This window comes from Pelmatolapia mariae, linkage group LG17 (genome assembly GCF_036321145.2).
Source record: "Pelmatolapia mariae isolate MD_Pm_ZW linkage group LG17, Pm_UMD_F_2, whole genome shotgun sequence".
In the NCBI taxonomy this organism is placed as follows: Eukaryota; Metazoa; Chordata; class Actinopteri; order Cichliformes; family Cichlidae; genus Pelmatolapia; species Pelmatolapia mariae.
In genome coordinates this window covers 9,364,742-9,381,258 of record NC_086242.1, presented here as the reverse complement: position 1 = coordinate 9,381,258, position 16,517 = coordinate 9,364,742, and the positions used below count along the sequence as shown (strand labels likewise).

General features: G+C 39.1%; 2 protein-coding genes across 5 annotated transcripts in view; both read right to left on the bottom strand.

Annotated features, from left to right (window-relative positions):
* Positions 1-16,517, bottom strand: part of znf800b (zinc finger protein 800b) — a 298,466-nt gene that overhangs the window by 4,077 nt on the left and 277,872 nt on the right. The window lies entirely within an intron of this gene.
* The window catches only part of grm8a (glutamate receptor, metabotropic 8a), a 287,983-nt gene that overhangs the window by 25,675 nt on the left and 245,791 nt on the right, over positions 1-16,517 (bottom strand). For all 4 annotated transcript variants that reach the window (XM_063500399.1, XM_063500400.1, XM_063500397.1 and 1 more), the window contains exons 8-10: positions 7,729-7,868; positions 4,419-4,565; positions 1,666-2,087 (exon numbers count right to left, since the gene is read on the bottom strand). In XM_063500399.1, the coding sequence (XP_063356469.1) occupies positions 1,666-2,087; positions 4,419-4,565; positions 7,729-7,868 (709 nt within the window). The remainder of the gene's footprint in view (positions 1-1,665; positions 2,088-4,418; positions 4,566-7,728; positions 7,869-16,517) is intronic.

The following is a 16,517-nucleotide window of genomic DNA, read 5'->3' as shown; positions in this document are numbered from 1 at the left end:
AAGTGGTTGCTCATGGGGGATCAGTCATTGGAGTTTACCCTTTGTACGAGTAACACCATATGCTCTTTACCTTTCAATATAAAGCCCTCTGAGATTACTGTTGTTGTGAATTCATGCTACATTTTTCCAATAGAACTAAACTTAAAAATTGCTTCAGTGTTACACGGTTAGTTAAATAGCAATCTGGTAATGCATTGGCCAGTCTAGTGACTTAACCTCTGGAGGGCAGTTGGCTGGTGTAGCCAACAAAGATCCAGGCCAAGATTTCCTGTTTCGGCAGCCAGAGATTGCTTATGAATATAGATACATGCAGAAAGGGTACTTGTCACTAGACAATAACTATTGTTCAAACATAATTGAGTAACAGAATTCAGACTATTCATTGAATGGAATTGAATTTTCCTTGACTTCAGATTCTGGATATTCATATACAGATATACATTACTCAGTTAGCTTAGTTAGCTAATGCCAGAATATCAGCTGGCATGTAGGGCAGTAATATACCTTGTTCACTTTAATCTGTCTTGGGTCAGGAATGCGTCTGCACACAGAGGTAGAAGCCTAACCCATAAATAGGCTCTCAATAACCATCGTGGACGATCTGTAAATACATTTTATCTCTTCTCTTTGACCTACCAGGAACGGGTGACTCCAACAGGTATAAAATTTCAAGCTGGTTCAGTGAAACATCATGATGCAGTGGCTGACATGGTGATCCACTGAGATTAACCGTTAGAATAGATCTATTCTATTTTTCACAGGATTTGATTTTTCATAAAGTCTTCAGCCAGTACGGTCCAAAAATAACTTAACAAACACTCAAAAATCCTGTCCCAATAAGATGAAGAAAACAGTTTTATTAGACTCTAAAAGGTTGAGACAAGTCTCCCACTTGACAGCGGCAATATATTAAATTTCTATAAATGCGACCATACACACTCCAGCAAATCCACGCTGAGAGCTAGAGCGAGATCAGGGAAAATATAATGATGGGTTTTGCAGCAAGAAAGAAAGGGAGAAACAAGGAGGAGCAGTCGCAAGAAGACATAGAACTGAAAAGAGAAAATGTGATGATCATCTAGGATGACAGAGATATCAAAACCGGGGTGCAAATCATGGCCCAAAACAAAAACTATATTTCCACTTGCATCAGAATGAAAGAAACAACCCACTCCTTCAAGCTCTCAAGTTCAAAGGATGCTCAGTGCTTGACTACCTTAGAGTCACTACCGTAACCTGAAAAGAGCCTCAAAATATTTTGTGTAAAAAGTCTGTAGCTGGATGGAAAAAAAAAGAAGAGGAAGAAAAAAAAAGGGGAAAAAATCTAACTGTCTGGATAGCAGGGGCATGAACCTGAGCACTATTAAATCCTGCATTAACAATTTAGCCACTTAGTGGATGCTCTCTCCCAGAGTCACTCACACTGAGTGCAAGCAGTACAATAGGAAAGTGTTAGTTCATGACTCTCATAAATAATGTATGAAAAATAAACGATGAGTAATGACCGCAAGTATCTGAAAAAGTAGGGTGCAGGTAAAGTCACACACCTGAGTGCAAAAAAGCCACACTTATAGCAATATTAAGCACCACTGCACCCATCAAAATCTGCACAGCCCAAACATGTACGCACAAAAGGGCCAAGAGCAGACATAATGGCATTTTTACCTGGGTGCTGTTACAGACTTTTTCCCTTGTTCAAAGATGCGGTGTATCCTGTTGGTCTTGGTGAGCAGCGCAGCGTAGCTAAAACACATCCCCAAGCCTAAGAAAATCCTCCTCAGGGAGCACACGCCCACATCCGGCGTCGCGATCATCAGGAATGTGATGGCATAGCACAGGAAGATTCCCGTAAGCAGCACGTAGCTCATCTCTCGCCCCGAAGCTCGGACGATGGGCGTGTCATTGTACCGGACAAAAGTGACGATGACGAAAGAGGTGGCGATGATACCCAGCATGGCGATAAAGACGGGGACGATGGCCCAGGGTGAGTGCCACTCCAGTTTGATGATCGGAATGGGAGTGCAGCCAGTGCGGTTGGCATCAGGTCGCTTCTCATATGGGCACAGCTCACAGGTAAACTCTGAGGCCTAACGGGGAGAGAGGTTTTAGAACATGCATTAGTTCATTTTCCTTAAGTAAACAGATTTTTCTAATGATAATTTGACTGTTAAACACCGATTCAACCATGAATTGGCTGATTGAAAAACCATCTGGCTGTTGTGGTGTGCCTTGATTTTATTTTGTTGTCTTGTGTCTCTCTTCCTGCAGTCAGACCAATGCATTATTATCTATTGGACTGCCGGGGCCAATCTAATCTGAACCCACAGCAGAAGGAAAGGTGGTGTGCTGTATCTCACTGAGGCTACAGAACAGAGCAGGGAGTACTGTCACCATCTCATAGATCAGAAGGAGTCTGTTCACAGAATGAGGACCTTAGTGGAGCGGGAGCTGACTATTACATCATTGACATCATTTATATGGTTTAATTCATTAATTAATCTATTTTTTTGCCAAAACATGTAGAAGAAAACCCTCCTTTTATGTAAATATATGTGTGCCTGATCTCCATAAGACACAATCTAATGTAATTCTGAGGAAAAGACTTATTATCAGTTATGCTTTTGACAACTCCACATTTACAGCAAATGCTTGTTTCTGCAAAATGACTATTGACTGCTCCTCATAAACATGATCAGCTGCTGTTGTAACTGATATTTTCTTTTTCCTTTGCTAAGCACATTTTTTGACATATACTTGCTTGTTCAAGTAGTTTTCCAACTAAACAGGAAGCCTGATAGACTTTGAAATGGTCCCCAATGATAATTTAATTTTCACAGGGGATATATACAGTTATGGCTCAAGTACATCTAATTTTCCATGGTGTACTAAGGATCATTGTTCACTTGCATGGCCCAATTTCAGCCATGCTTTAGCTGCTGCATAGTCTCATATTTGACTACAATATACTTGAGTATACATTGTTTACAGTTATCTTTATGGTCGACTCAGTGTGTCCAGGCCCTTTGACTGAAAAACAAGCTCAAATCATCACCCCTCCATCACTGTGCTTGACAGTTGGTGTGAAGTGTTTGTTCTGATATGCTTTGGTTTTTCAGCAAACATGGTGTTGTGCATTATGGCCAAGCATTTCCATTTTCCTGTCTGCTATCTCAAGGACATTGTGTCTTGTGGTTTGTTCGAATGCAACTTTGCAAACTGAAGCTGTGCTGCTGTGTTCTTTTTTCTTTTTTTTTCACGAAAGAGAAGAAGTGGCAGCATTTCCAAGCAAACTTCAGTTTCAGCGTTTTTCTTATTGTACTTTCATGAATGTTTTTCACTTGTGAATAATCTCTGAATGGACTTTTTTTTGGAAATGGCCTTATAACCCTTCCCAGACTGGTGAACAATAACAATTCTTCCTGAGAGATCACTGCTAATCACTCCTTGGCCTTGTGTTAACACATACCTGAATGCTTCAGACCAGCAAAGTGACAAAACCTCTGCTTTTACAGAAGTGCTGCTGCTGATCAGTTAATCAAATGCTTTTGATTAGCAGCACCTAGACGTTTCTGACTCTCTTTATTCCTATAGAAAAAGGATGGCTATATTTAGGCAAAACAAGTTTTTTCATACATTGATTCTGCATTTTAGCTCAGTATTTGTAAAATAAATGGTGACATAGTGTAATATTTCACCTGCTGATGTTTATCTACCTAATTTGAAGACCTGATAAGGACCAGATCATTTTATTATGTCCTGATATGTAAAGCCTTACAACTGAAAGAGGCTGTGCTTTCTTTTTTATCATGAATGCAGCTTCAAAATGTGTGATCCGGGCATTTCCCTCTCCTCAAATTAGTTACTTTCTCTTTATAAAAATTCAAAATGGACAATTTAAGTGCCTCACTTTTTTGATTGCCTAAAAAAAGAGCAGGAGTAAGCAGACAGCAGCTGTCAACAAGTCGATGTGTGCAGAAGCTAACACGTTTACAATGTCAAACAGTTTTTATTGCAAACAGGCCTTTCAGCTGATTCTTTTTAAAAGCGTTCCAACAAATGCAGTTTCATTTGTAAAGTTGGGAGAGGAAGTATAAGGAATGTTAGACATTTGATTAAAATCTACATTTTTACCTCGTTTTTTGACAAGTCAATTTCACACAGATGAATTGGTTAGGCTAAGAAGTTCTGCGAGCCTCTCTAGGTTTGAAAACACTAATAATCAGTGCTGAAATCAGACTGACAGAAAAACTGCTAAATTGATAAAGTGTTGATGCATGATTTGTTCATTTTTTGTCAAACACAAATCAAGATCTAGCCAGATTTGTATGCGACCCGTGATGTTACAGTGTTTGTGATATTTTAATTTCTGGATCACGCTCACGGTTTTGGATGGCTGATATTTTTCTTCAGAAATCTACCTGAAAGTGGTATCCTTCACAGCGCTCACAGTGCCAACAGCACGGCACCCCTTTCACCACTTTCTTCCTTTCACCCGTACGGCACGGGAGGCTGCAAACGGAGGCCGGGAAAGTTGGGTCACCCATCCTCCAACGCATGGCCTCCACCTGAGAGAAGAGCAGTGTGTTATTATTTGTGTGTCAAAACGGCAAAATGAAGCTCCTCATTTTCTCACAGGACATCTTGGAGCATAAGGATTGGCAGCCATCTGCAGAAGCTGACATAAACTGTATGTTAACAGTCCTTTAACACTCAGCTTTCTCTCTACCTGGAAAAAAAATGTGTCTTCAGGGCATCTCGCAGAGCAATTAGCACAAGCAGATCCTCTGATCATTTTCCTGAGTGCTGCCAGGCACAAAACTAACACCAGCTAGTCTGGAAGCCAGCAATCAGACCATAATCAGATCTGGCACAAATAGGCCATCTGCATTTCCTTCTGTGTGTGTCTGTGTGTGTGTTTATTTGCGCGTGTGCACACGCATATGTTTCGCCATGTGTGCATTTTGTTTATTTGTGTTTGTGTCATGCTGGCATTATAGTGAATCCCTGAGCTCTCCGTACGTCCTCTGCGAGTGAGTTTGAATGTGTGCGTACTAATTTGTAGTTGTGTGCGCGAGCAGTTGTGAGAAAGTCTGTCGTTACCGCGCTCCCCGAGGTTTAACCATCGCCGAGGGTGCTGCACAAAATTGAATATTACTGTTTTAAACACAAAAAGCACCAGTGCTAAAACAACTAGTTAGAAGGGAAAATTCATTAGACTTAGAGAGGGTGGATTTGACTTGATTACTGACACACAAACAGAAACAAGTTCTCATGGAGTTTAATACGCAAGAATGGGATAGTTGCTGCCCACAGTGTTGTACATATATCACTAAGGAGAAACTTTGTTTACTGAGAAATTTTGCTCATTACTTATTCATATCCCCCATTTAATATCTGTATACTATCACCTTATTTTCTATCAAAAGGCATAAATTAAACAACACAGACCCATATTTTATTAATTACTGAACTCTCTTAGGCAGCTTTCTTGTCATTTCTTTAAGTAGTCTTCAGGAATAGTTCTCCAGACTTCTCGAAGAACATTCAAAGCTCTTCTTTGGACGTTGTCTGCCTTTTGTTGCATTTTTGGTCAAGATGATCTCACACTACTTCAGTAATGATGAGGCCTAGGCTCTGGCGAGGTCAATCCATGACTGATGGTGTTCCATTGTGCATTTTTTCCCATGGATATACTTTAATTTTATTTGCAGTGTTTTGGGGATCATACTGAAAAATGAAACCTTTCCTGTGTTCATAACTCCATCAGTTTTGACAAGATCCCCAACATCACTGGCTAAAATGCCAAAACATGACAGTGGCTGCAGCATGTTTTGCAGATAGCTATAGACAGCAGATGAACAGTCTGTCCATCTCTCCTGATCTCCTCTGTAACTAGGGATGATGATTTGAACCAAACTTTTACCTCTGATTTTTCACCCCAGTTCTCATGTAACTTGGTATACCTCAGCGTTTTCTCCTGGTTTTCCTTCTTTAAGAACGGCTTCTTGACAGCCACCCTTTCACTGAGACCATTTCTGATGAAGCTTCAGTGAACAGTAGATGGATGATCTGAAGGGCCAGATGCATCTTTTAGGTCCTGTTTCAGGTCATTGCTGGATGTTTCCATTTATTTTTGTATGTAAAAGGACATGACTTTTACATACTGTTGGTCTGATGTAGATAGCCTGCCATTATTTCATTTGCCCTGCACTTGTCCAGTTTCCTCATCTTTTTAAGGAAAAGCTGTACAGCATTAAGTGATATTTAAAGAGCAGAGAAACTTTGGTTAACAGCACTTTGGGAATTGGCTTGTTGATGCAAAATTACCATCTTTTGCACCTGTCAAACTGTGTTGTCTTTGGCATTTTTCATAGAATCAGCTGAAGAAATGTGAACAAATTATGTTTTTGTGACAGGCTGCTCGTAACAAAGTGTTTAAATTTCAAATTGTTTCTTAGATAAGTTGTCTGTTATATGTCGACAACGCTGATTCAACTCAGTGTTGCATAGCACGACAGTGCACTCAAGGTAGCCAATGCTCAGTTTGCGCAGGGTTTGAATGTGTGAATTCTTGAGACTCACATGCTGTACATTCTTATGTTCCACAGTGCTGTCTTGTATTTATAATGATGAACATTCAAACTTTTTTGTTCTTAATAAAAACTTCCACCTGCTACCCTGCATACCTTCAGGATTTTACCTAATTAAATAAGTCTGTCTATTTACAAAGTGTTAAAGTGCCAAATCATGTGTGACTTCAGTTTCTGTGTTTTATACTTCTGTACTGCTGTACAAACACACACACTGACACACACACAAACACACCGTCCATCAGCCAGAAAGCGTTTTGTGTCTATTAGTCTTCTCATCTGTCATCTGGCCTTTCTAATGAAGTCCTTGGTGGATTTATAACACCTAGCACTGCCGCGTGCTCAAAGATTTTTTTGTGCATGTGACTGTAAGTCAGTGAGACAGAGAGAGCGAGTGGGACAATGGGAATTCAGTTTGCTAATGCATTCAATTATCTGTTTTTCTGTGGATCTAAGTAGGCACTGTATATTCTCCAGGTTCTGTAGCATTGGTTATTATGTGTATTCTGTAGGTGTGTGACCTTTCACAGTTGTGGATGTTTGCAAGTCTCTCTCCTTCACAAAGATTAGTATTCTGAATAGAAGCAAAGATCTACACTTGCTTGAAAAAACTAACTTTTGCGCCTGAATAAGAGCAATAACTCAAACGGATCCAGCCCAGTAACAAGGGATTTTGAAATCATGGCAGCTGCTCATAGCCATGTTGAATTTTCATTCTTCCAAGGTGTCTGATCTATAATGCCTCAGAAGCTTCAATCAAAATATATGACATTTTTCATTAGGACACAGACGTGTCATGCTAAAATACTAATAATGAGATAGTTCAACATATGACAAGCTGGAAACACATCTGAAATATATACTATGGTAAATGGAACATACTACGGTATGTTCTGTACTGAACAACCTTTTAGACCATAAAATGTTAATCATTGAAAACACATTTCATAATAATCTATCATTTTTCACTCGAGCTTCACTTTTAAGTTGATTTTCCAAGTTTTTGCCTCACTTTTCCTAATTTTTTTCCATTCACTTCATTCAATTTGTATGTGTGAAAAATATGAGCAGTTTTGTCAGCTTATATACTGTGTAAAAATCAATTGGGTACACTGGTATACGTGTGTAAAAATCTCACCTTGAGGTGTAATTTATTGGTCCAGGAGCCGATGACTCTGTACTCAGCAGTCGATCTGTTGGTGATCTGGTACTGGAATATGTCATATCTCCCTGGAGCATCTCCATTCTCATTGAAAACCACTGGTGTACCAGCACTTCCTAAAACAGAAACAGGTTTTGAAGACGGCGTCAATTTAGTAATTTCTTGTGATGCTCTTTCACTTTTGTTGATCAGGCGACTACTCCTGAAAAGCATAAACAGGGCTCGCAAAATCGCTAGCCCGACGTCCCGGGGCTAGCGATTTTTCCAGTCGGGCTACCAGAATCTATCCCTGCCCTGCCCGTCGGGCTATCATAGGAAGGAAAAATATATGTCAATGCTTTTGCATTCTTTCGGAAATGTAGCTGGGTAAATATGTCATTGGCATCGGTGAACCACTGTCAATATGTGACTAGGGCTGCTCAATTAATCGAATTTTAATCTAAATTACGATCTGGGCTTTCAACGATCATTAAAAATGACTGAGCTGATTATTAGCACCTCCCTCGTGCTTTACTCTCCCGCTGCTCCGTGTGGCAAATCGAGCGCACCTCTCTGCGTTTCGAACACGCGGCACAACAATTAAGAGGAGCTAACAGAGGGAAGCTCGGAAAGCTAAGCAGAAGTTATTTGGAGAGGAGAGTGACTGCCGTTGGCTGAAAAGAGAGGTAAAAAAAAAACCTTCAGTGGTGTGAAAACATTATGGGTTCGCGGAGTCAGACGTGGATCAAGTAGACATAGTGTGTAAACTTTGGTGTCGTAGCTGCACCACAGAGCGACATGGCAAAGTTCACTAAACATAGATGTTTACATTTTATTTTTTATATTGCAAACATTTGCACTGTTATCAGTATTTGCACACTATTTTATACTATTTTGACAATCTTTAAAGCCATTATTCAATACATTGTTATTGTTAAATAAATATCATCAAATAATCGAGATCTCAATTTCAGTGAAAATAATCGTGATTATCATTTTTGCCATAATCGAGCAGCCCTATATGTGACATATTGAAATCGCATTTGAATTTGCGCTTGTTTTTTGCTTTCACTTTGCAATCGCGCGAACTGTGTATAGAGAGCGACAGTACTGATTGGTGAGTGACGATAATTTGCGCACCAATTCCTCTGACATCGTCTTATCAATCGTTAGTTTACTATCAAACATGACAAGTGAAATCTCCCGCAGGAAGCTTAAACATGTGAGAGGTTGATCGCGCAGAGAATCGCTGAGCGTTATGTGAGTGCGTGTGTAAAGGCAGCAGGATATATATTTTAGTTCTGCTGAGCCAAATAAGACAGGTCAGGGTGAAGAAGTGACAGCCAAAGAAAAGCATACCACAAAACGGAAAAGTTATGACAAATCAGACTATAAGGCAAAAAGAAAGTGCAGCTTTATGGTTTCATGGACAAAAGAATTTCTGTGGCTGGAATATGACAAGCTAAATAACCAGGGGTGCACATAAGTGGTCCGCAGGTGCGCATTCGCTGTCAAAATAAAATACGCGCACAAGATGAGAAGTTGCAACGCGTGTTTGCGTCCATAAGATTTTCTGGAGGAGGACAGACATTTGTTTAGAACTCTTAAAGATGTCGAAGAAGCTCCTTTAAGCAATTACTTTGGTGTTCCTCCACCTCCAAAGAAATGTCAGATGGAGTCCGAACCGCAAAAGAAGCGCGTATTCTCGGAAAAGCGGTTGCAGGAGGTGAGCTGGCTTCAAACAAATGATGAACGCACAGAGATTTGGTGCAGAATGTGCCATGAAAATCCCACTCTAGCGGACAAAAACAGTGCCTTTTATATGGACGCAAACGCGCGTTGCAACTTCTTATCTGGTGCGCGTCTTTTATAGTGACAGCGAATGCGCACATGCGGACCACTTATGTGCACCCGTGTAAATAACATAATGTTCTGCCGGGTGTGTTGTTGGTTTCCCTCGATTTCTGAGTCGACAAGTGCCTTTGTTACTGGGACCAGTAATTTTAAGAAAGGCCCCCATTAGAAGCCATGAGAAATGCAAGAAATGGATTATTGCTCAGTCTGCAAATAACATACTAAAAATCAACCTGAAAAATATGTTAAGGACAGCCTACTATGTTGCAAAGAGTGAACTACCACTGGCAAAATTTAGCAATCTTTGCAAACTTCAAAAAGCAAATGGCCTAGATCTTGGTTCCACTTGCCTCTTACCCGTGACTCCAGTGGAAATTTCAAATTCAGGATCTGACACAGACTGATTCCTGTTGTACAGTTCTTACAAGTTCATAGAAATTTCTGTTCAATTACAACCAAGTATTTGAGTTGATGATTGTAATTTTTATACAATATTGTAATTTGTGTTTCAACAATTTTTTGATTAATGTTTTGTTGTAACGGAAACAAAACATAAAAAAAATTGCTCCCTTTTTTATTCGGGATACTTAAATTTATTTTGGGCTACCAAAAACTGAAGAGTCCCTGCCCGAAGGGCTACCAGGGATTTTGAAATTTTGCGAGCCCTGATAAAGGTTCAGTGGAATTAATGAAATATGAAAAATTCTATTTTCTAGCTTCACTAAAGACATTAAAAGTTAGGAAAGTCATCATTTCTTCTTATTTTAATGTGTATCAAAGAGATTCTACTTAGTGGCGGCATTAAAATGCTGTCTGCGCAATTTTAAACAAAGGAGTATAATGACAAATTGATGTACTATGGATGAAATTTTACAGAATTTGTAATACTGTGCAAAAGTCTTGAGCCACTTATCTTTTCTTTGTGTTTGGTTTCAAGGAGCCAGACTTTCCTATAATGTTTTTAAAGTGGTTTTGAGCAAGTTATTGAGGTCTTTCAGAGTTTTCCTTTAGACATTGGCTGCTTTTTCACTCATTTCCCCCCCTTCATTACCAGTGCTTGCACCTAAACATTTTCACCGGAATGTTTTTGTTGTTTTATTAAGCCATTACACACTGACCTTTGAAAGACCTAACACAAGAGGTGTACCGGCATTTGCAGAAAAATGTCAAAGACAACACAGTGTGACAGGCACAAAAAAGTATTTTTAACCCAGCAATGTGATTCCCAAAGAGCTACTAGTAGACATCATGGCATATCAGCATGGTGTGCAGTGTGTACGACCGTGTCTACAACCATCTGTCAAAACAAGGTGGAGGTTCTGTCATAGTTTGGGCTGCACCTTAGCAAGGGAGGATCTTGTCAAATCTTGTAGAGAATAAAAAGGCGCAAACCTCAAAAGAAGAGCTTTGAATGAGAACTATTCATGAAATTTACTTCAAAAAATGACAAGAAAGTTTGCTTAAGAGGCTGAGGTGAAGAATAAATATTAATTTTCAAGCTTGTTCAAACTGCAAACATGCATTTCCATCTATGTTTGCACATTACAATAAATCGTTGCACCCATTTCCATTTTCCTATCACAATATAAGGAAATAAAGTCTTTCTAGAAGACTGTGCTACCATTATTGCATTCTTACTATATTACAGCACCAGAATAAGTTATCAGTAAATCAGTTATATACACACTGCTTCTGTTTGCCATCTCTCTGTGCCAGCATTTAACACACATTTAGTTTTTTCACCTGTATTTCAGTCTACTCTAACAAGGACTATGATATGGATACTAACCAATCAGAGGGAAAGTAAGGGATGATTTTCATAGAGCATCTTTCCATAGTAGAATCCTCAGCGCAAATCCAGAGACAACAAGCAAACCCCACAAAGAAAGTGTCAGACAAACCAGTAGATTCAGTAGAGGGGTGTTGGAGCAGGGCAACATCCTCCACCAGTTAGTTCTCCACCACCTTTGAGGTTTAACACAAACTTTTTTTTCCTCTTTCGCTCTCTGTCTTACTTGCTATCTTGTTTATGTAGCAATGCAATCAAATCAAATTACTGAAACTAGCACAGCATAAAGGAAATCCAATTATAATCTATATGTGGAAAAAGCACTACATTATGGAAATTGCACCCCAGGTAAAATAATTCATTAATGCTGATGTAGGAAAGATAAGAAAGACAGAAAACGTTATGCATTTAAAGCAAGAAAAGGTAAACAGCGTACGACTGGAAACTGAGTAAGCAGAGAAAAGCATGTCAGAGAAAAAAAGAAAGCACAGAAACAGAAAATATCAACAAATATATTTAAAAAGAAGGAAAAGTTCTTGCGATAAAAAAGAAACCAAGCTGAACAGAGAGACGCAAGAAGGAGATCAAGTGTGATAAAAGAGTGGCGTGGGTAGAGAAATGACTTTACGATATGACAGAAAGAAAACCAATCACGATGACAGAGAGAAGAGAAGATGAAGGACAGAAGAGACAAACTCAAAGACAAAGAAGTAGAAGTGGCCCACTGTGAGCAGAACAATGAGAGATATGCACATAATGGGTAAAAGAAAGAGAGAGAACGCCGTAATAAGTAGGAATCTTACTGAGAGACTCTGAGGAAGATGAATAGAAAAGGACTGAGACAATAGATACGAGTTGTCATTGATGTCATAATTATTATAAGGTCATGTCTGCATGTGAGAAGTATACCCATTAGCCCTGCACAATGAAAAAGAACACTCACTGTTTCCTGCTGCTTTTAAAAGTGACAAGGGGGCCTTAAAAATCCTTCATATCTGACAAATTGAGAGTGATACCCATGTCAAGACTACAATACCCCAGCACTAACGCCAAAGGACACCTTGTGTGTATCTTTGAGATCCTGGCAGCTTTGACAGAATGGCAGGATTTGATATTCAAAGAATGAAAACAGGCATCACTGTCTTTGCTACGAACCACAGACAACATATAAAGATGGATGAAACCTCTGGCTATAAAAAATTGAGGCCGGCGATTTTACTTAAACCTGGAGATGCTTTAATGGACGGCAGGAGGCGACAACACTTGTTCCCAGAGGATTTATTAACTCTAAACAATTCTCTGATTAATTTATGGTTTTATCTACTTGTTTAAGTCTCCTTTCACTACTAAATGGCATTAATCTTATAAAATTTTTCCACATTTGGAGTCTGACACATGATAAAGACGATCATATAATGGAGCGATAACACTTTATAACAATGACACACTATTAAGCATTAGTAAGGTTTTAGTGTTTATTACTCCTCCATAATATGTGATTTATAAACACAGGTAAACGTAACAGGTATATATTTTTATTCTTGAATAATAAGCTCATATATATATATATAACATGTTCATGGCATATAGATAGTCTAAGTAAGTGATTCGGCTGTTTAGATGCACATTTCTGTTTATAATGATTAAGATATGAGCTCATTGTTTATTTGTGTTTTAACAGAGGTTTTATAAATACTAATTTAATAGTGTACTTTCATGCTTAATTCAGGCAGTTACACGTTGTTAATTATTTTGTGTGACATCTAAAATGAGAACTATTTTTGCCTTATACAGGTTTAATAATACACACTATGGAATAATGCTTTATAAATGATGAATTAAGTACTACGCCTTTACTAATGCTTAATAATGTGTCATTTTGATAGTTGTTTTAAGTGTTACCAGTAGAGCTTTCAACAAACTTTCCACTGACAAGATGCAAGTTACATGTAGTATCCTTGGGTCAGATCCTCCACTTTCTCTGGCTTTAGAAAGCCAGCATAGCAACAGCTATTGCCATCATTAGTGGAAGTGTAAGCTCAAGGCTTCACAATGAGAGGCCATATACCAATGAGCAACACTGATGAAGAAAAAAGAAAAAAAAAAACCCAGAGCCACTGCGTACAATAATGAATGGGTTGACATACTTACAACTGCATTGGTCTGCGTGCATCTAATATGCTCATGCATGATTAAAAAAAAAACAAAAAGTGCATCCCACCCGACGATAAGCATGTCATTTTTCCACCCTGCTCGTATTGGTTGGCTTTGCTCTGTAATATTCGATCACACCAATCTTGCCTCTTTAGGGCTGCTTTGCAAAATTCAGCAGTTAAAGTTGTTGCCTGGAGTGAAGACGGAGTTAAGGCAGGCTGTTTGTCGTGAAAAAGGCAGTTACCTTGATTATTCAGTCACATAGAGTTTGCACCTTTTGTTGGAAGTTTCTGAATAAGGTGGATAAAGACAAAAGAAACACAAAACGGGCACAACAGGAACTGCGTGACGAATCCAGTGCGTGCTGCTTACAAACCGATATAAAATTTCACACCATTTTTAACGTTTAAGGATACTTAATAACATTTTTAAAGTCTCTTTTGCTGCCGTGTTGATGTATTCTGTCTGATCAATGTACAGTAAGGGGCAGTGATAAATCAGCTTTTACACTTTCAATACTTCTCGCTTTAGTTGCTTTGACCTTGGAAGGGGAAAAAAAACACGAAATATCACCTGTTGCCCTAGCAACACACCTCCACCTCATCCATAGTGACACCCATTATGCGCTGCTTTTCAAAGCAAGATGCTGCACTGCAGAACATATTTGTCATAATGTGCGAGTAAGTAAGTGCTGCGTTTGTCCCGAAGACACGTTTTTCTCCTTAAACATCCATATGCCACAAATATTTATGTATATCTTGTAAACCATTTGTTATTTGGGATCACAGTTTGTCACCGCTCCTGTTTAGCATGTGAATTATTTGCCTGTGATGGATTTATTCTGCATAACCCAAAGCTGGCATGCTTCTAATTGACACAAAGTGCTTGAAAAAAAGGCCAGGGGGAAGATGTAGGTAACATAATGCATTGTTTCACTTACTGTGATTGAGAAAAATACTGAATTCTGAAGTCTGAGTCTTTCATTTTTGGAGGAGGATTTGGGTGCTGCGATTGTGCTGCTTGAGCACAGTGAGAACAGGTAAAAATTCTACTTGAAGGCAGGGAGAGTGCGTATGTGCAAGAAAACATTTTTTCAGGGCTTATTTTAAGTCTGCAGGTCGCCTCGCAGCACCAGATAGGCATCTAAAATGACAAAGGCCCAACTGAAGTGTCCTATGGCAAAATACTGTTTCCAGGCCTGCCAGCAACAGCGCTCTGTAGCTTCCCCACAGAGTCGGAGGGTATCCCTCTGGGTATCAACAATACACTACAACTTCCCTCTAGATTTGTTAAAAAGAAGATCACGGGTCATGACCTTTTGCTTCAGTAATCTAATAAAATATCTAATAACCAAGAACTCAAAGAAGCCAATGTGAATTTCAATTTGGCTGAAATGAGCTTGCAGACAGAGATACACTAACAGAGGTGGGAAAAGGATGAAATAAGAGGGAATCAGTAATACTGGCACAGGAAAGAAGACGGAGAAATGATTTGGTTTCCACTAGATTCAAATATATTCAATGTCAGTCACACAAATCTGAGAGAGCTGAAAAGAAGACAAAAAATGAAGGTAAGGAATACAGGAGTGAAAGTAAGAAACCTTGGCTAGCTTAACAGTTACAGAAAAACAGAAAAAGATACAAAGGAGAAACGATAGAGTAAAATTAATGATAGCGGAAGAACAAGGTAAAACATGAGGGATCAGGCATGCTGACAAGCACTCGATACTGTCTACCTCACAGTCAGCTGCAGAGAGATATCAGTCCACTTAAAAGCAAAGAAAGGTAGGGAAACAAGAAGAAACTCTTCCTTAGCAAGGCTGGTTAAAGACTCTAAAGTCTCTTAGGCTGGCAGAAAAGGAAAGAGTACAAGACTAGGGAAATGGATTAAAAGAGAGATCTACATAAATGTGTGAGAATGCATTTTAGTTAGCATAGTCTTTAAAACCTCTTCAGCTAACAGAGACAGAAGGAGGCAGATGGAAGTGGTGCAGCAAAAGGACACAGAAAGTATACAAAATGTTTGTTACTTTAACTTAAGATACTTGGATGCAAAGATGGAAGAAAAATTAAAGAATAGAAGATGAACGAGCAGAAGAGCTGGTAAAAAAAAAGCCTCAAGTCTTGCCTGGTACACTTAATAAGAACCAAGGAAGAATAGCAAGTCTTCATACCAGAGACTAAATTTATATGAAGGGAAGATGCAAAAACTACACTGCAGCACGCATTAATAAAACATAGGTCTGTGTGTGTGTTCTTTGCCAACAGGCTCCCATCTGTGTGCTATGCATCGATAGCACTAATAGGGGAAAACGACACAGACAGACAGGGAAAGAAACGCAAAAAGAGAATAAGAAATGACAGAAGAAAAGTAATAATGAAGCCTGAACTTATGGAAGAAAAAAAATGTCATTTTCACATTTTCGCAAAGAAGGCGACTGTAAAAGAGCAGCTGGTTAAACAGTAGTTCTCATGGCTTTTTTCTACTCTTTTTCTGTCCTTTCCCAATTTTCTGTCACATAATCGGACATTTTTGCAGCCACTTGCTGTACAACTTTCCTCGTGGCCAATCATTTCATCCCATCTGGTCACTCTTTACCTCTAAATCTGTTTGATCCTACAGCAACTATCTCCCCTCCCCCTTCCTCTGTGCATTTCCAAAGCACGCTTTACCCATCCCTTCCCGTGGAGTCATCTCTCCTCTCAGCATCTCTGTTATCACCTCGCCTTGTCTGTGCAAAAGCAAAACAGGCATGGAGATAGTTTGTCTGAGGGAAACAGAGCTGATAACGGAACATGTTTGAAGAGGATCCAGATCTAAACGATTCTCCGTGTGAATAACAATGAAACACTTTGGCTAAAATAAAATACAGTAAGATTTTTTTCTACTGAAATGACATGTTTTTCATAACTTATGTCAAATGATGCACATATGCAGGGCACAAGAAAATATATACATATATTTTTGTACGGCAGTCTCCAGTAATTAC